This window comes from Rhinoderma darwinii, chromosome 9, assembly GCF_050947455.1.
Source record: "Rhinoderma darwinii isolate aRhiDar2 chromosome 9, aRhiDar2.hap1, whole genome shotgun sequence".
In the NCBI taxonomy this organism is placed as follows: Eukaryota; Metazoa; Chordata; class Amphibia; order Anura; family Rhinodermatidae; genus Rhinoderma; species Rhinoderma darwinii.
The window spans coordinates 89,120,695-89,140,789 of NC_134695.1; the positions used below are offsets into that span (position 1 = coordinate 89,120,695).

Consider the following 20,095-nt stretch of genomic DNA (forward strand, 5'->3'; position numbering starts at 1 on the left):
GAATTGCTTCAAGTAATACATCTGTACGATTATATTTTGATGTGTACTGTGACTAGAACTTATTTTAAGGGATATTGGGGGGAATGGACTAAGAGCGTTGCACTTTTTTGGGCATAAAAAAAAAGACGCAAATCATGGCGCATGCTATACTTGTGCATACAATTTTCTCTGCACTTGGCAGGTTCAATAAAAGTGCCACGAAAGCGTGCGTGGTTTACAGGGAGTGTGCGTGGTCTTCACATTTTCGGGAGATTTAAGAATTCCGAAAATGGCCAAAATGTTGGTGCAAATCTACACCTGCTCATAGAAGGCTTAGATTTAATTTACCAACAGTCCAAAATGTGACAAATTTAATACATTTGGTGGCAATTCGCTCCACTTTAAAAAATATTGGCGTATGCAACGTCTTGCTCTCTATTATCAGCCACTTCCTGCTAGGGAGAGGCTGGCTTGTAGTATTCTTCAATAGGTTGGAAGGAAGTTCAGAAAAATCTATTCCCCCATCAGGTGAGAATACAAACTGTAAACATATTGGTCTAAGCGAACGGACCTGTTTTGACAACCCGCACGTCGTCTCCGGTTACAGGTTTGTGAAGTCTACAAATCTGCTGAAGGCGAAAAATACTTCAAAATTGCCATTCGCCCTTCTATCCAAAGTGACAATGCAAGACTTGTGGACATTCTGTGTTGCACCCGGGGGGGGGGGGAAGTTGCGGGTGGCTGCACATGAAAGGAAGAGGCGACTATGTCACGACGAGTCCTCCAGAGCGGGAGCCGCTGTTTACACCACCTCTATGTCGTCCGTACGGTCTAATAGTGAATATGGTTAGGGCTTGTCCTAATAGCACAACCACTTAAATGTCCTCTATCTTATACGAATGTATTGAGGAGTAGATAATGGATTTCTCATATGTACATGTCATGTTTTCTCTCTTTTATATCCCTTACCATGTGAACAGTATCCCCATATTTCTGCTGGATGGAAAGAATCGGTTCTCCAGAAATCCAAGCTGTTGGAAATAACTGACCAACATCTCGAGTCCAGCTTCATCTCGGCTCGGAGTTCGGCATGCCTATTAAAGATAATGGAGATAATAAGGCAGTGTGGAGTAAGGGGCTGCAGAAGTTGGTGTCTCGTCTGGGCCCTGGTGCCCACCTACCACTAAAGAGGACAGCAGTTCCATAAGTTAAGGTTGGGGGCTATGCTACAGATTTCTCATCGGGACCAGAAACAAACTTTCTAAATATGCTACAGGACTACAAGGCATACATGAAACATATGACCGGTTTTGTTAGTATGTTCCTCAGGCGTACCCTAGGTCTGAGCTTCGGCATCTGGCAATGACCTAAATTTTTGCAACCGTACACGCATAAGTAAAAGCATCGTATGTTAGCACCCACATCTAACACTTGCTCTTCTGCTAGTTCCCATGAAGAATAATTACCAGATTTACCTCTGTACATCTCTCACCCCACTGCAGTGGGCAGCAGACCAAAGAAGAGGGCAGGCAACCCAAAAAATTGGCTTACATTGCAGGGCAAAGTTTGCAAAATTCAAAGGGTTAAAAATGATTCCAGTTTGAGACTATTTGAAAACGAAGGTTTACACGGTGTGAACCATGGCTTGTATAGTAGGGACCTGCGAGAGGGGGAAGGTCGGTTGTGAGGTTTTTGATAATGCTATTCACTAAATGGGAACCTGAGCTCATAGGTGAAAGTTGTTGAGCAGTCACTTGGCGGTGTAGCTGGTGCAGATTGATTTTTCGGTAAGGGTTGAACTGTTTTGGCAGGACCGGCTGACCATCTAATGTGTATGGGGGTGGCATGGCTCTTCACCGACGCCAGATGTCAGGGGAAAGAAGGATCTGGCTTGTCGCATTTCACGGGGTAAGGCACCACCAAAGGTGACTGGCAGCGGCTTATTTCCCTCTGCCAATTGAGTAAACATGCATGCTCGGGCAGCTATCTAAGGTGTATGGCCACCTTGAGGACCCAGATGGGGTAACCACTATTGATCACTAGAACAAAGATGCTGTGGCACTCTACTGAGTGCCATTGCCCATCGACTCATCATCATCTTTCTTAGGCACTCCTAGTGGAGTGGTGTACAGGCCATTGACAGTATATTGCCTATACATAGCTCACATGTTTTAGATTTGACTGATTGCTCTCAGATCACCCTGGACTATAAGAAGGGACCTGCCCCTTCACTCATTGCCTGAGCGTTGTTGTGTTTAACCGTGTTAGTCTTTGAAAATGGTCCTTTAGTGTTTTCTAGTTCCCAGTGTTTTCCCGTTCCTGCTACCTGTATCCTGTGCTACGTTTTTCCTGTGCCGTAGAGAGTTGGAGTCGTGTTGTGTCGTATACTGCTCCTGCTGTATTTCACCGCGCCTGGTGTCTGCCTGCTGCCAAGGTCCCACCCGAACCTGCCATCGCTACGGTTTGTATTGTCACACGTACCCTTATTCGAACTATTGACTTTGCCTTGGTACCCTGTTTGGCCAGCTGCTATCCCACTATGGCGGTACGGGCCAGTGGGTCCCACACACTCATCGTGATACCCAACATGATGTCCTACATAAAGTCTCTACCTGTCTGAGGTCCATCAGGTCAGCCAGCTCATTCTCATAATCGGCTCCATCTTCACTGTAATGTTCCAATATAAAATCCTATAAAAAAAAAAATTAAAAAATGTCCATTATTAACATTAATGAACTCCTTTGGGAACATGGGATATTTGTTATTTTTTAGATTTATCAGTATGTAGAAAGTTAATATTTAATGTGTATTTCCCAGAAGAATTTCAGGTTACTTAGCATAGTAAGGAAAAGGACAGAGAGTCCTATTAATAATTAACTAATATGGCATTTTTATTACTTTGCAATAGTTGACCAATTTGTCACCTCTTTCAGTTTACTATCTTTACAGCCTTTCGAGTGGTTAAAATGTGGGTCAGATCGTTAAATTAGACTCCGCTCACTAATAAAATGTTAGTTTTGGGTGAGTCTATTGGTCCAGTGACTGGATCTCTGCTAGTCATGACCGACCATGTTATTATATGCTTGGAACCAAAACATGAGAGAACTTTTCATGCAATAATCAAGCTAAGGTCGAATAATAGAATATGGTGTAGATGATAACCAAACAAACATTTATTTGCAACTTTGCAGCGTTTCCCCATGGAACCTCTGTTTACTTTCTACGATGTAACACATCATCCATACGAACGACCCGTAACAAGACTATGGCAGCCAATCACTGCCCACCTCAGTGACGTGTTATCCATCCTGACATCACCGTGGTGGCTGCCTCCGCGGTCCTGTGATGTGGACAACACACCACAGTGCAGAAGTGTAGAGAAGCAGTGGAGTAAAGAAGTGCAGACAGAGAAGCAGTGGAGTAAAGAAGTGCAGACAGAGAAGCAGTAGGGTGCAGAAGTGCAGACAGAGAAGAAGTGGAGTAAAGAAGTGCAGACAGAGAAGCAGTGGAGTAAAGAAGTGCAGACAGAGAAGCAGTGGAGTTCAAACAGAGAAGCAGTGGGGTGCAGAAGTGTTTACAGAGAAGCAGTGGGCCCCAGAAGTGTTTACAGAGAAGCAGTGGGCTCCAGAAGTGTAGACAGAGAAGCAGTGGGCTCCAGAAGTGTAGACAGAGAAGCAGTGGGCTCCAGAAGTGTAGACAGAGAAGCAGTGGGCTCCAGAAGTGTAGACAGAGAAGCAGTGGGCTCCAGAAGTGTAGACAGAGAAGCAGTGGGCTCCAGAAGTGAGAAAGAGAAGCAGCGAGGTGCAGAAGTGTAGACAGAGAAGCAGTGGGGTGCAGAAGTGTAGACAGAGAAGCAGCGGGGTACCTGAAGAGCAGCATGCACTGAACAATGTAGGATTGCTAAAGCTTATTATTTTCCTATATTATACCCGTAGAAAATATTTTTCTCGATAGATCTAACCACTGACAAAGTAATGTCTATATGACCTGCTGAACAGTCCCCTGATGCCTCCTTTAGTGGGAAATAAAGATCTGACAAGTTTTCTATCTTTTCCCCCAACATAATGTATTTGGCAGCCCCTTATCTCCCTCTTGCCCTAGTAAAATAACATGCTTGGACAAATGGGGTATTCAGGGGTTATAGATAAGTTTCCTACAACTACTGCATGTCTTTGGTTCGCTTTAGGTACAACAGACACGTAAATTATGGGAAACCCCTTTAAGTCCAGGCACCACTACGATTTTTTTGTGCCGTGATTATCGCGCTTTGCAGTAGATCACAATGTGTTACTGTGCGTCATTGTCGCCAATGTGATTTAATGAGACCCCCATAGGTTAACCTGTATATATGCGGATTCTTGCGACCCCTTTAGGTTAAGATTAGTCAACGCAATAGCAAACTTGGTAGAGCCCTGGCCTAGGAAGAGACAGGATTATGAAAGCAAAATAATCTGCGATGTATCACTTATTATGTCCTCTTATGCTACTAAACTTTGCACTAAAGTATTTATTTTTAGTTTTAGGTGGAGTTCTGCTTTAATTAAGAAAATGACTAATTATTATTTACTACGGCCAATACATCAAGATGAGAAGCTCGTAAGAGGAATCCTGGGTGTATTCTGCATTAGTCACGGACAGATCTTTCCTGGACTGGTAGTTTTGGAGGAAAGTGACGGGTGTTGCCTGACGGAGATCTGCTTAACATTCGTAGCAGAAAGTTTCCTCAGACAAGTCATTCCGGAGGGAGGATCCGGCTGATTCAGGATAATACATGACGTAGCGAGCGCTCAGGTCTCCTTACAATTAATTGAATGAATAAATTTACATTTACAGTTCTAAAAATAAACCACACTCGTCATCCCAAGAATAGAAACTTTTTCAATTCCTGCTCATCTTGAGTCGTTGTTTTAATAGTTAAAACATTTGAAGAAATATTTGTAGGATGACTCGTGAGCCGTGTTCTTATCAGCATCAGGACATAGCGAGTTCTCGGGTTTCTTTTGGTTCAGTTCGGAGTATTTGATCACTCGGCGGTTGCAGATAAAGAGGCTCCTGCGAATGCTCAGCCCTGTATGTCACTAGTGGGGTCTGCAAATAATCCCGAAGCAACCAGTCAGATTGCCGCTTTTACTTTTGAACCGCCTTAGAAAAAAATGACAGCTGTAATCCGATTGGTTGCTAAAAACAACCGTGGGGGTCTCAGAGTCACATTGATCTGCAGGAAGGTTTTGACTTTGGGACACACAGAGGATATTTTGTAGCATTTGATGCAAATCATTCTTGGCCCAAAAGAACGGTGGTTAAAAATAAATAAAAATGATATATATCTCATTGGCAACTTAAAGGGGCATCTCCTCCGAACATAGATTAATTAGCATATATCTATCTTTATTAAAGGCCATGTACACCTTTGAAATATATATATGTGTGTGTGTGTTTTAGTTGTTTCAAAATACTTTTTATTAAAAATTACTTTTACTTTTTGAGATACAGCTGCTTTGTATCCTGTATATAGAGCAGCTGTATCGTGAGCGAAGACCTGAATCCATCAGATCAGCAGGACTGACAGGTTCAGTCACAGCGGGTCCTACGTGTTTCTGACACGCAGGATCGAGCTGCTATCGATCACATCTAAGTTTATAACTTCGATGTGATACATTACAGGTGGATCTTACAAGTGAGACTCGCAGGACCCGCTGACAATGACAAAGTCAGTCCCACGGACCTGAGGGATTCAGGTCTTAGCTCAAGATACAGCTGCTCTATATACAGGATACAAAGCAGCTGTATCTCAAAAAGTAAAAGTAATTTTTAATAAAAAGTATTTTGAAAATTGCACCAATTACACAAACATTTTTATAAAAAAAAAAAAAAAAGCATTTCAAAAAGGTGTTTATAGCTTTTAAAGGCGATTTTGAGAAAAAAGCAGTTGTCACGGTTTCCGCCCGAAAAAACCCCGGGGGAAACCTAGCTCAATGCTTCCACATCCCAGAACTCCCACACGTCTCATATAGACCGCATCTATCGGACAGATAGAGGATACAAAGAAATATTTCCAGTTACCTTAAATGCAATTGTAAAATCAACATCTTTTGTCTCTTTAAGGCCGAGAGGGATGAGAGGAATGCTGGCGGTCTGTCTGCAATATATAAAGTATTAAGTCAATAAATGTAGGGCACATCCTATAGCCACGCAGCTCAGAGAGAGTATTGTTCAGTTCTATGTGAGTGCAAAGCATTATGGGTGATGACAAAGTATTGAATATCTACAGCGTATCAGTAATTGATCATTACCTTAGATGTTTGTATCTCCTTGGTGTCACTATGATACAGAAGCTCTTTCTATTAGATTCTGTATTAATGATCCCTGTAATAAGGTGTCGTAAGGAGGTGCCATACATCAGCAAATATAGTACTAAAAGGGGTTGCAAGGATTAGAAAAAAAGGCCGCTTTCTTCCAAAAACAGCACCCCACCTGTTCACAGGTTGTGAGTGGTATTGCAGCTTAGCCTCATTCACTTGGCGCTGAACTGAAATACCAGACGCAACTCATGGACAAGTGCGGCGCTGTTTCTAGAAGAAAGCAGCCATTTTTTTTATTCTGTACAAGCCCTCCAATTCTCCATAGTACGTAGCCTTGCGGACTCTGTGCGCCGCCAGACAGGGCACATAATACTTGCCTAATAGAAGGGGGTCCCGAATGGGGACCGCTACTCTATGATGTTCACATGATACCGGAACCCCCAGCGATCAGCTCGCAGTCTGGGTGGACCGTCTTTCTGAAACATAATTTCTAACAGGAGTGGACAATTCCTTTAAATCTAAAAAATAACAACAACAGCCTAAAACGAATTAAGAATAATTTTGCAGTGTGGGAAAAATGCAAAGTAAAGTGTAGAGATCAGCACAGCACCAGCTGTATTATGTCCTCGTACTGCTGAATCTGCGGCTTCCTTATCTAATGAGCCTGAATATCGTAACTAGGAGCGAGGCGAGGCGGGGCGGGTTCACTAATAAGTGACTAGGAATGATTGAAACCGGGTCATGTGCCGTCCGTAATCTACCATGACCTCAGGGCTTTACACACCCAGCAATCAGGAAACATCTCCACATTCTATAGTGATTACTAATAAAGAAACAAAGGACGTTCCGTATATCCGCAATGTCTATCCGCTCGTGACGGTCATAAAAGTGCGTAATAATAAGTTCATTTCAATGACGACAGCGTTTTCTATTATCTCTATAGGGTTGTGCTGGTTAGCGGTGCACTTATTTCATCTTTACACAGGAGCAAGTGCTATCGGATGTGTCGGGGTTGCGGCTGCTCCCCATTGACCAATTAGGAAAACCGCATATGAATAAAATTGTGGATGTGGGGTTGTAAGGATTACAAAAAAAGGCCGCTTTCTTCCAAAAAACAGCTCCACACCTGTCCACAGGTTGTGAGTGGTATTGCAGCTTAGCCTCATTCACTTGGTGCTGAACTGAAATACCAGACACAACCCATGGACAGGTGCGGCGCTGTTTCTAGAAGAAAGCAGCCATTTTTTTTTTATCCTGTACAACCCCTTCAATTCTCCATAATATGTAGCCTTGCGGACTCTGTGCGAGTTGCAAGAAGTGCCGTTTTTTTACGTGGCCGTTTTTCAAAATGGTCGCGTATAAAAATGCCCCGTCGGAACATAACGCCGTTTTCCCCATTGAAATCAATGGGCAGATGTTTGGAGGCGTTCTGCTTGCGATTTTTCGGCCCTTTACGGCCGAAAAAACGTCCGAAAATAAGCTGTGTGAACATACCCTCAGAGACTCACCACCAGCGCACAAAAATCACCATAAATAATGCATTATTTGTTTTTTTTAATTTAAATGGTTTATCCTTTTCAGGGGTAAGTCCACTCGAGACCATGCAAAATTTTTGATGCAAAACAAAAACAGCAGGGTTCTTCCTTATTTTTTTTATAGGAAATAAGAGAAAGTCAAGTTATTTTCTATGGTGATGACATGTTCCTCCGATGCGAACACCCTGCAAGAATTGCCCACGTAAGGCCATGTTCAAACGGCATAATTTGGGGGCTGAAAAATACGTGTATTTTGATGTATTTTTTTAAATGTGTTTGCCTCCCATTTAATACACGACCCGTAAAACAAATTGACACAGCGCTTCTTCTAAAAAACAGAGTAATTTAAATTTGACACATGTGTCAAACGCGCCTTATATGCACTAACGACACATATTACCATTAAAGTCAATAAGGAGCTTAATCCAAGCATTTTTTTTTCATGTGTAAAACACGTCAAAAATAAGCCGTGTGAACAAGGCCTTACGCTTTTCCATAGCAGAAAGTTGGGAGCTACAAAGTGCAGTTGTTGCGGTTACAAAGTTGCAAATGTCGCCCCAGCCAAATACGGAGTGTGACGGCAAAACAGCCAACATAGGTCTTATCAGGCAAGGAATTCCCAATCTCTGAGAGACACTCAAAATAGTCCGGCTCAATATGCCAACGTAAGCGTTATTATCAGGAAGGCAAGATAGGCCTTTCTGGTGAACAGAGGCAGGGCTGGAGCGCAACAATGGCTGAAGTTCTGCAAAAAACTCCCCCGTCAGATGTCAAGCGGCTCCTTATAAAATGTGTTATCAATGCAACGATAGGGAGACGTAACGACGGGATTCACACGAATGACTGCAAACTCGGACGTGAAAAACGATCGTTTTTCATATCCGAGTTGCACTTGTGCGGGACCCGTTTTCACAAATCCCTCATAGACTTGTCTATTGAGGGATCCGTGAAAACGGACGAAAATAGGCTATATCCTATTTTTCTACGGTCCGTTAAAAACACAACGGCTGTGTGAACGGCGCCATTGTAATACATGCAACCACGCGATGGCGTTTTTTGGGGGTTTTTTTTTTTTAACGGCCGTCACACGGATGAGTGACACGCTGGTCTGAATAAGCCCTTACTCTGTGTGCTGGTACACCTCCACCGATATGTTCAGATGTTCCAGCTCCTCCTTGAGAACTTGCAGATTGGAGTTGACATAACTTAATTCCAGCAGAACCTGCTCTCGGATTTTACTGTTGTTGGTGGCCCTAAAAAAAAAAAGACAGAAAAATAATAAGGCATTGTTAGGTGCAAGACGTCTCCGGCAGAACATTCTCCAATCGAGGGGTATGTTACAGGTGCTCGGACTTGTTCACATTCTCCTTTCTACCTCCTGCAAAGGATTAGGTCTTAGAGAAGTTTAAAGGGTTGTACAGGATTAGAAAAAGATGGCTGCTTTCTTTATAAAAAGTGCCACACCTGTCCAGGTTGTGTCTGGTATTGCAGACCAGCTGTATAGAAGCGAATGGGACTGAGCTGCAATACCACCCACAACCTGAAGACAGGTGTGGCGCTGTTTCTGGAAGAAAGAGACATCCTTTTTTTTTAAATCCCGTACAACCCACATTTAACGGCATGTAATATATGTGTTCACTTATTAGGGTGCGAGTCCAGAACTCGCTGCTGAAATGATACAGTTGCGTCAGGATTGTGACAATATTGCACGCAAAGCAATTGGATTATTGACTGATGACATTATCATCCACATGTGTCTACTCAGAATTCAATTAAATACCAGAGTTTATTATCCTGTGGTCATTTCGCTCTGAGATTCCCCACCATGCACACAGCCCGGTCTTTATACGGCTCCGTCGCTCACCCACTGTCAGCTGCTCGAGCAATTGTTTGTACGGTCTTGGAGCAATTTTCTGAGTACTTTGCAAGGCAGTTGGGAAATAATTGGATTACCGAGCTACGAACATGAAAAGTATTGTGAAGCTCCTCAATGGTGGGAAGAACAGTCATCGAGATTGTGAAGAAGACGGCGTCTCTTTTATGGCCCATTTAAGAGGGTTGTGAGGATATTCGAGAGTAAGGGTATGTGCACACACACTAATTACGTCCGTAATTGACGGACGTATTTCGGCCGCAAGTCCCGGACCGAACACCGTGCAGGGAGCCGGGCTCCTAGCATCATACTTATGTACGACGCTAGGAGTCCCTGCCCTTTAGCAGGACAACTGTCCCGTAGTGTAATCATGTTTTCAGTACGGGACAGTTGTCCTGCAGCGAGGCAGGGACTCCTAGCATCGTACATAAGTATGATGCTAGGAGCCCGGCTCCCTGCATGGTGTTCGGTCCGGGACTTGCGGCCGAAATACGTCCGTCAAATACGGACGTAATTAGTGTGTGTGCACATACCCTAAAGCTGCTGACGAACGTCGTATAGGTGCATTCGACTACAACGGCAAAGCCCATAAAATTTGGTCTAATGAATCCTTTGTTACATAGTTACATAGTTACATAGTTAGTACGGCTGAAAAAAGACACATGTCCATCAAGTTCAACCAAGGGAAGGGAAAAGGGAACGGAAAAATTTCTACACATAGGAGCAAATATTTTTTTGTTCTAGGAAATTATCTAACCCTTTTTTAAAGCCATCTACTGTCCCTGCTGTGACCAGCTCCTGCGGTAGGCTATTCCATAAATTCACAGTTCTCACTGTAAAGAAGCCTTGTCGCCTCTGCAGCTTGAACCTTTTTTTCTCCAGACGGAGGGAGCGCCCCCTTGTTTTTTGAGGGGGTTTTACAAGGAACAGGATTTCACCATATTTTTTGTATGTGCCATTAATATATTTATATAAGTTAATCATGTCCCCCCTTAGTCGTCTTTTTTCAAGGCTAAATAGGTTTAATTCTTTCAATCTTTCCTCATAACTTAAATTCTCCATGCCCCTTATTAGCTTCGTTGCTCTTCTTTGTATTTTTTCCAACTCCAGGGCATCCTTTCTATGAACTGGAGCCCAGAACTGAACTGCATATTCTAGATGAGGCCTCACTAATGCTTTGTAAAGTGGCATTATTACATCCCTGTCCCGCGAGTCCATGCCTCTTTTAATACACGACAATATCCTGCTGGCCTTTGAAGCAGCTGATTGACACTGCATGCTGTTATTGAGTTTATGATTTACAAGTACACCCAGATCCTTCTCAACAAGTGAATCCGCCAGTGTAGCGCCCCCTAGGACATATGATGCATGCAGGTTGTTGGTACCAAGATGCATAACTTTACATTTATCTACATTAAACTTCATTTGCCAAGTGGACGCCCAAACACTTAGTTTGTTTAAATCTGCCTGTAATTCATGAACATCTTCCATAGTCTGAACTATATTACATAGCTTGGTGTCATCTGCAAAAATAGAAATAGTGCTATTAATCCCATCCTCTATATCATTAATAAATAAGTTGAATAATAGTGGTCCCAGCACTGAACCCTGGGGTACACCACTTATAACCGGTGACCATTCAGAGTAGGAATCATTGACCACAACTCTCTGGATACGGTCCTTGAGCCAATTCTCAATCCAATTACAAACTATATTTTCTAAACCTATAGTCCTTAATTTACCCATTAGGCGTCTATGGGGGACAGTGTCAAATGCCTTTGCAAAGTCCAAAAACACTAAATCCACAGCGGCCCCTCTGTCTAGACTTCTGCTCACCTCTTCATAAAAACAGATTAGGTTAGTTTGACAACTTCTGTCCTTAGTAAAACCGTGCTGGCTGTCACTTATAATGCTATTTATTGTCACATAATCCTGTATATAGTCCCTCAATAGCCCCTCAAACATTTTCCCCACGATGGATGTTAAGCTTACTGGTCTATAATTACCCGGGGAAGACCTAGAGCCCTTTTTGAAAATGTTAAACAAATTAAACAGTTTGTGAATTTTATGGGAAACCCGTCAGATGACATCCCTGGAGGTTGAAGCTTATGACTTCATGTATCACTGTATCTGATGACGTCATGCTCTATAGGGTCTATAATATATAACGTACTGCATACACTGCCTTTTGGTTTGTGGTATGTTTTTATTCTTTTTTTAAAAACGCAGCAAGCTGCAGCTCAGATCACATGGCCACGTCTAAGGCCTCACTCACACGAGCGTGGCGTTTTTGCGCACGCAAAAACGCGGCGTTTTGTGTGCGCAAAAAACTCTTAACAGCTCCGTGTGTCATTAGTGTATGATGCGCGGCTGCGTGCTTTTCGCTCAGCCGCCATCATTATGACACTCCGTTTGGATGTTTGTAAACAGAAAAGCACGTGGTGCTTTTCTGTTTACATTCATCCTTTTGACAGCTGTTGCGCGAATCACGTTGTTCGCACGGAAGTGCTTCCGTGCGACATGCGTGGTTTTCACGCACCCATTGACTTCCGCAAATCTCCCAAATAACGGACATGTCGTGACTTTTTTTCAGCGGACTCACGCTGAGTAAAAATCACGAACATGTCTGCACGGCCCCATAGACTAATATAGGTGCGTGCAACGCGCGTGCAAATCACGCGCGTTGCACGGACGTTGCTCAATTAGCCGAGGCCACCGAAGCATTTGTACCAAACAGGGAGATTTGCTGTCGACATCGATAATATTTTGTGCTGCATAAACGTTACGATCAGCCGATGAACGACCGTTTGCTTGTTCATCGACTGATCGTTTCCCTTTTACACACGGCAATGATCGGGAACGATCGTTCTGTGAAAGCTCATTTGCCTGATAATTGGCCAGTGTAAAAGGGCGTTAACGCCAATTGACTTTCTATATCCTCGATTGGCACTCGTTACAAGCAGTTTATCTACCCGTGTAAGAAGACACTTAGTTGTAAGTCACATGGGCATTTTTTCATTCACCAGATCTTCTATTAGATGCCCCAATTTAGAGAGACCAACTGTACACACCAAGGTTCCTTTTACCCCGGCCAATATGGTAAAACGATCGCCGATCAATGAGACCGCTTGTTGATCACAAGGAGCAATGATTGTTTATATATGGGGATGAGCAACTATTATTATGATTGTTCCTCCTCAAACATTTCCATCATGTCCTCAGCACGTCTCCCTGTTTACACAGGGGGATGTGCTGCCGACTAGCGACCATTTTTTTAGGCCACATTCGCTTAAATGAACGCACGTTCCCAATGATCAGCCAATGAACGGACAAATGCTCGTTCATCAGTTGATCAGCTTGTTTATGTGACCCAAAAAAATAAAAAATTTTTTTTAAAAAAAGGCAGCACATCTCCCTGTGTAAACAGCAATAAAAATAAATCAATCGGCGTTAAAGAGTCTCTGTCACCAGATTATAAGTGCCCTGTCTCCTACATAATGTGATCAGCGCTGTAATGTAGAGAACAGTGGTTTTTATTTTGAAAAACGATCATTTTTTAGCAAATTATGAGCAATTTTAGATTTATGCTAATTAGTTTCTTAATGACCAACTGGGCATGTTTTTACTTTTTACCAACTGGGCGTTGTACAGAGGAGTGTATGACGCTGACCAATCAGTGACCGACCAATCAGTGACCAATCATTGCCCTATGTAAACAGGGCAACGATCAGCCGATGAACAAGCAAACGCTCGTTCATCGGCTGATCAGATCGTTTATACAGCCTAAAATATTATCGATGTCAACAGCAAATCTCCCTGTTTACACAGGGAGACGCGCTGCCGACACGATAGAAATGTATGGGGACGAGCAATCGTAGTAAGGAGCGCTCGCTCCCATACATAGCGCCTTGTGAAAGGAGCAAACGAGCGCCGAACAACAAGCTGTCTGATCCATTGGCGTTCGTTTACACGGCCCACGTCGGGCCATGTAAGGGGACCCTAAATTGAACATAAAGTGTAATCCAAAAATCCTGTATACTTTGGTCTCTTAGTCTCCGTTTTGAAGTTCCTGCCCATCATTATTACCTGGAGACGCTACTGAGGTTATATGACAAGTAACATCTCCTCAGAGACTCAGGAACAGTGTGTAAATTTGCTCTCAGGTGAGAACTAAAGGCTTATCCTGCGCGATAAATCAACTATGGGTGGGAAATGTCACATGTAATAGTAGTGGGGGTAGATCACTGCATTACTGGGCCGATTTGTAACTCGGCACTTTAGTAAAGCTGGGTGACAACATGGAGCTGTGATGCCGGCCGTATTAGCGGTCACCCAGCTGTACTACCCACCAATAAACCAGAACAGCAGAATCTGCAAAAACTTGTCAGAAGAGGACGACTCAGGGACTTAGAATTTACTCGTGGCCATACACATTAGACTATTGACGGCGAAACCCACCGATTTCGGTGGATTGGTCGATTCGCTAATGTGTATAAGCTCTTCGGCCGAGATTCGTTCGGCAGACGCCGAGGTAAAGAGGGATCGGGAGTGTTGGACTTTTAACATGCCTGATCCTTTGTTCTCACGAGAGATAAGCAGCTGCCAGAGGTGTTGGGCAGCGGCTAAAGGCGGTTTTACACTGGGCGATTATCGGGCGGACGAGCCTGTGTAAACACGGCAGCGATGAGCAGATGAACGAGCAAACGCTCAATTATCAGCTGATCGTATCGTTTTAAAAAAAGTAGAATATTCTGGTTGTCGGCAGCACATCTCCCGTTTTTTTTTCCCAGAAACAAAAGTTCTGCAGACTGCACTTTTGCTTCCATCAAAGAAAAAAAAAACGGAAACCTAGCGAACGGAGAGAAACGGAAAGCAACTGGAACAAAAGGATTACCATTGAAATCAATGGTAATTCTAACGGAACCGTTGCTTTCCGTTTAATCTTTCGATCCTCTCTTCCTCTGACGGAAGAGAGGTAAACGCATACTAACGCTAGTGTGAACTTAGCCTTAGTTCACACTTACATTGTATAATCGGTTACTCTGATCCGATTTTAGATGAGAATAAGGCCAGATTCACACGATTGAGTGCAAAAATCGGACGTTAAAAACGAGTTGCACCCGTTCATCCGCAGGTCATATCGTTTTAAAAAAGTGAAATATTATCGTTGTCGGCAGCAGCACATCTTGGTGTGTCAACAGGGAGACGCGCTGCAGACATGATAACAACGTATGGGGATGATCGGAGTAACGACGCTCGTCCCCATCCATAGCTCCGTGTGGCAGGAGCAGACGAGCGCGCTGCCAAAATCGGCCGGTGTAATAGGGGCTTTAGTCCCCATTAAGAACACATGCGCTCTTAACCCAAAGAAAATGTGCAATTGTATGGGCACGTGGAGAGGAAAAGATGTCGGCTGAACGTAGCCATCAATATTTAGGAGGTCAGTAAAGGCAAATGTCAAACTGGTAAATATATCTACGAATACTGAATACTATTCACTAACATTATGAAGCCAGGGCTACACGATGACTTCAGGCGCCTCTAGTCCGTCGTACCGTATGGCGGATGTCCCCCAGGATCATGCAATGTAGCTGGAGCAAAGTCATCGCACTCACTTGACCACAACTAATTGTAATGGTATATAAATTCTGCTCAATATAGTCTGATTGGTTGGGATGCCATAACATGCCTGAGGCTTTGCTCGAACATCTGCAGTAGAGCTCTAGCCCGAGCCTTATCGCTTTGAAAAAGGAGCTTGCAATCTTCCCGAATGGTGCAGGACTGTCCATGAAGAGAGGTGAAAATTTGGTAAAAAGGGGTTTGATGGGGGAGGGGAGGGGGGGGGGGGGTGTCACGTCATTTTTCACCAGGTCAAAGGGAAGTTGCCCTCGCAATCTTGTAGTATACATCTACTCCGAACTATATCTGTATGTCACATGGACCTGCACAATAGATTTCTTATCTTTAGAATAGTTTGTTCCCTTTCACAATGAACTGAAATAAGAGATGACTAAACTTTCTGCGGTTCTTTTATGAGTTATTCACTGAAAACAGGCCTGTCTGGGGGGGGGGGGGGGGGATGGGAGACTATTGTCCTTCTGGCTACTGTGAGCCCCGGACCACCAAGACAGATCACAATGACCACTCTAGTGAAGACGTTGACTTTTCAATGGCAGTTCCGCTAAGTGCGAGACTGTAAACTACTCCCAGCGCGTTACAGCTACGTCTCTGATGTGGAAGGTAAAGTCCCGGCTTGTCCTGGCAGATACAGGACTTGCCTGGTATTGCAAAACTACTACTGCCAGTATCCAATGCCACAGGTTATGGCTCCAGAGCCTTGTGTTCTCTTTTGGGATTACAGAACATCTGGATAGCAGTTATAGAATACCGAGCGATCAGTAACGGAGAACGGACAATATTAGTAATCAATGTAAAGGGGATCTCTGCAAATACTGTATTCAGCACTGTGCTAAAGTAAGCCATAGGTCTCTAGTGAATACATCCTATACTAGTACGACGAGGCCAGAAGTGGTGATCAGGGGCGGACATATCATTGGTGCGACCTGTGCACCTGCACAGGGGCCCAGTAAGTAAGGGGGCCCACTGGAGTCTTCTTCTGTCTAATAGATTGCATATAAATGCCTGAGTGAATGAATTTTATGGCTCACAATTTACTGATAGATTGTTAGGGCTCTTTCAGACGAGCATATATGTAGCATGTGGACGTTCACACGACCGTTGTGTGAACGGAGCGTGTGAAGGGTCCGTGAAAAAATAGGACATATCCTATTTTACTGCGTGTCACGCATCCCTCCATAGTCTATGGGGGATCCGTGACAACGCGCCCCACACGGGTGCACCTCAGACGTGAAAAACTGCAGGTTAGCTACGCTCGTCTGAATGTAGCCTTAAAGAGACATAAGGGGGTGATGATGGGGGGTTCATTATTTATGATTAATTAGAGAACAAGGGCCCATATATTGCACGGGGTCCCTCCGCTGTCTGTGTCTGCCCCTGGATATGTATTAGATTTGATAAATATGGGAGATTAATCCAAGGATTTAAAGTGAACAATGGCTCTTTATTATAAAAATGTCTCATTTTAACCATGGACTTAGTTATAGGAAAGGGTAGGTAGCAGTCGCACCCAGGCCCAGGTGCCCGAGGGGGCCAAAAGGCTCCTCTGCAACATAAAAAAAACCCCAGTAATATAAATGACAAATGGTTGCTGGGGGCCCTGTGACAGTTTTAGCTTTACTGGGCTTGACGAGAAACCTAATTTAGGTCCAAGATTAAATATAATGTAAATAGACTTGTATGTTTGTGTGTCGGTGGAAGGGTTAATGGAGATCCCTGGCATGGTGCCCCCCTATGCACAGTCACAGTAGAGTCTCGGGAGGGAGAGGGTTGGTAACCTGTGTATGAACTGTTGCTACAATCAATGCGCTGTCTCGCTGCGTTCATTAGCACGCTGCATCTGTTGGGAATCTGCTCTGGGAAATCTAAGATCACCGGAGCCGACAGAACAAAGGCTTCATTTTATAGCCGAGTACAGAGAGATGGGAACATACCGCAGGAGGTTCTCAGCCCCGGCTCTCATCCGCATCGCTTTCAAGATCTGATTGTTCAACCCGGCTCTTTGAGTCTGTAATTTGCTGCGACCGGTCTGGGCGATGGACTTGCCCTGTAATTAATAAAGAAAATGTAGATTTGTCAAATATATATCCAGCAGGCAATAGGTTAAAAAACAAAAAACACCTTTTCCTTTCTAAGGCCTAGTTCACACTCAGTTTTTTTTACGCGGATTTGGATGCAGAAACCACGTCAGAATCAGCATCAAAAACCATCCGAAACCGCGGTTTTTAGCCACTCGCGGTAAAAAAAAAAAAAAGCGTCATGCTCTTTCTTAGAGCGGTTCCGCCTCTGACGTCCCATTGAAATCAATGGTAGGCAGAGAAAGCGTTTTTTTCACAGCGTTTTTTGCCCACGGCGCTCAATGGCTCCGGCTGAAAAACTCTGCAAAAACCGCAGCAAGAAAGTGCAGGCAGGTCAAAATCTGCCTCAAAATTCCTTCAGATTTTTCTGCCTTCAAAAAACTCTGTGTGCACAGGGCCTAAATGGGTTGTAACAACAGGTGGCAGCCAGCGACCACTCCCAATCATCACATCACAGGCTAGAAGACATTCGTATCCATGGAGTTGCAAAGTTTGAGGCGACTCAGTGCAACGATGGCGCCACGGTCTCAATTGCCCAATCAGAATGGCGTAGAGCTAGAACTCTTTTTTTTATAGTTACTTAGAGGGCATCTCCACTTGAAAGAAATCTGCTTTGCCACTTTGGGTATTGCGGTTTGAGTTATCGATTAGCTAAAATAAATCTTAGGCTTTAGACTACAAAGAATGATTTACTTCCACGGTGATACTCTTCCTGTGACTACCATAGAGCTCATCTTACCCACAATACAGCAACAGAAGATATTGAAAGAGGAAGGCCCAGGTATCGATGCCAACAACTAGCTATAACGTTTTTCTATAAAATACTGTGGTCACTTGATAGAATGAGGAATTAATGCACCAGCGGTAGTGTGTCTCCAGGCCGCAGCAGTGTAAAACAAGGCCTAAGGCCTTCCATTTAAAGGGGTTCTCCACTTTGGACAATCCCTACAGGTTAGACGGGTTCCTTGATAATAAGGATATCACAAAGTGTCCCCCGGCGATCAACTATAATCTGTGTGAGAACCTGGGAGCAAGTGTTCAATTTCCCTGCAGCGCCACCACAGGGGAAATGAAGCATTACACAATGCCCATTCATATCAATGAGATGTATGTGTAATGCAGGCCAGGACAGGTCCTCCAGAGCGAGAGACACTATGTAACTGCTCTCTGCTCTTGCCAAGAGATGAGGATCCTGAACAGGGGACCCTCACCCTCCCCACGATTAACTCAGATTTTCCTAATAGGGCGTATGGAAGTGGGTCTCTAAACCAGACAACCCCTTTAAACAGGTAATTAACTGTACCAACGACATCATTGTTGCACAGAGGTGTGACCTGAAACTGAGGGACCCCAATGTAAAGTCTCGTAGAGCCCCCCCACAACTATGACATGTCAGTGACAGGGCTAGTATTCTTTTATGGGGCAGAGGGGCAAACGGGGCCCTTCCGTAACATGGCCCTAGTGGGATAGCAACCTCTTCACAACCCAACGCTACACTAATAGTCACCAAGTTCGGATTTTAATAGTTAAACCTAAGCTACGTGGGAAATATTTAGCAATCGATCACACGGCTAAGATCATAGATAAACTTTTGCCTATACTATGGGGGGATTCAAGCATCGACCCGATTATTTTTAGATTGATCTTTTTGTAACCATTATGTATTAGACCAATGGGGATAAATATAATGTTTACTATCCAACACTTCCGCCATCTTGAGCACAACCTAAAAAGTTAGGAACACAACATGAACTTTTAATTCACTCCATACCCTATGCTCCAAATTGGACCAGTAAGATACTACCAATAGAATATGCCCAGTAAGTATTCCTAGAAGTGGTGACTATCTACGAGCAATGGCCCAAGTAGCTTCGGCTTCGTGTTGCGTTATCATTGGCGTTGGTTTTGCTGATAAATGGCGGCCGCCATCGTTTTTTAACAACAGGTCGTGCAGCTGGATTTTATTAGGCAGTGAAACCAGGTTGTGCGTTCAGAACCAGACGTCGGCGTAGGTTTTACAGGACAACACATGAAAATACAAAGTATAGCAGTTCCCTTTAGAGCGGTGACCACTTCATATGTGCATATTTATCGTGTCTGCAGCGGCGTTTATGGGAATATCCTGATGCATTAATGTCGTCCTTCATTGTCCCGGTCACTTAGTTTACACATCTCGGAATCTGAGTCACCCTTTAGTGAAAGGCGACCACAAAGCGTGGGATTTGTTATTGGAGAGGATGATGTCATCAGACAAAGGGTGTCAGCGGGAGGTGAGGAACGGCCCATTGTCCGGTGAGTCATTTTATGCACAGAACATCCTGCAATTGGTCTTTATTTCAATGAGCAGTAAATGGGACTGTTAAAGGCAATTTATCTGGGAAAATGCCAGCAGACGAGGCGTTCTTGTCGCAGACATGTCACCAAATGTGTGACTACTTGAGAACGACAGTGAAAAACATGAAGCAGTTTATTGCCTAGACCCCGATATACGTTTGATGGGCCTCATCTGAACGAGGTTCCAAGTAGTCATTGCCCATTTGATGTGTCTTTGTACAATACGACGGGAAACGGTCCAATCTTAACATATTCCCCATAGATTAAACCAACTATGTCCCCTACTTGTGCTACCGCTGCACAAGGGACCAGTAGGTAAGTGGTCCCTATCCCCCCCCCCATAAAAGAAGCGAACTG

At 43.9% G+C, this 20,095-nt stretch overlaps 1 protein-coding gene across 1 annotated transcript in view; it reads right to left on the reverse strand.

Annotated features, from left to right (window-relative positions):
* RHPN2 (rhophilin Rho GTPase binding protein 2) overlaps positions 1–20,095 on the reverse strand; it is a 56,422-nt gene that overhangs the window by 20,252 nt on the left and 16,075 nt on the right. Inside the window, exons 2-6 of the mRNA XM_075838443.1 lie at positions 17,261–17,373; positions 8,941–9,069; positions 6,043–6,118; positions 2,592–2,669; positions 949–1,073 (exon numbers count right to left, since the gene is read on the reverse strand). Coding sequence (XP_075694558.1) covers positions 949–1,073; positions 2,592–2,669; positions 6,043–6,118; positions 8,941–9,069; positions 17,261–17,373 — 521 coding nt within the window. The remainder of the gene's footprint in view (positions 1–948; positions 1,074–2,591; positions 2,670–6,042; positions 6,119–8,940; positions 9,070–17,260; positions 17,374–20,095) is intronic.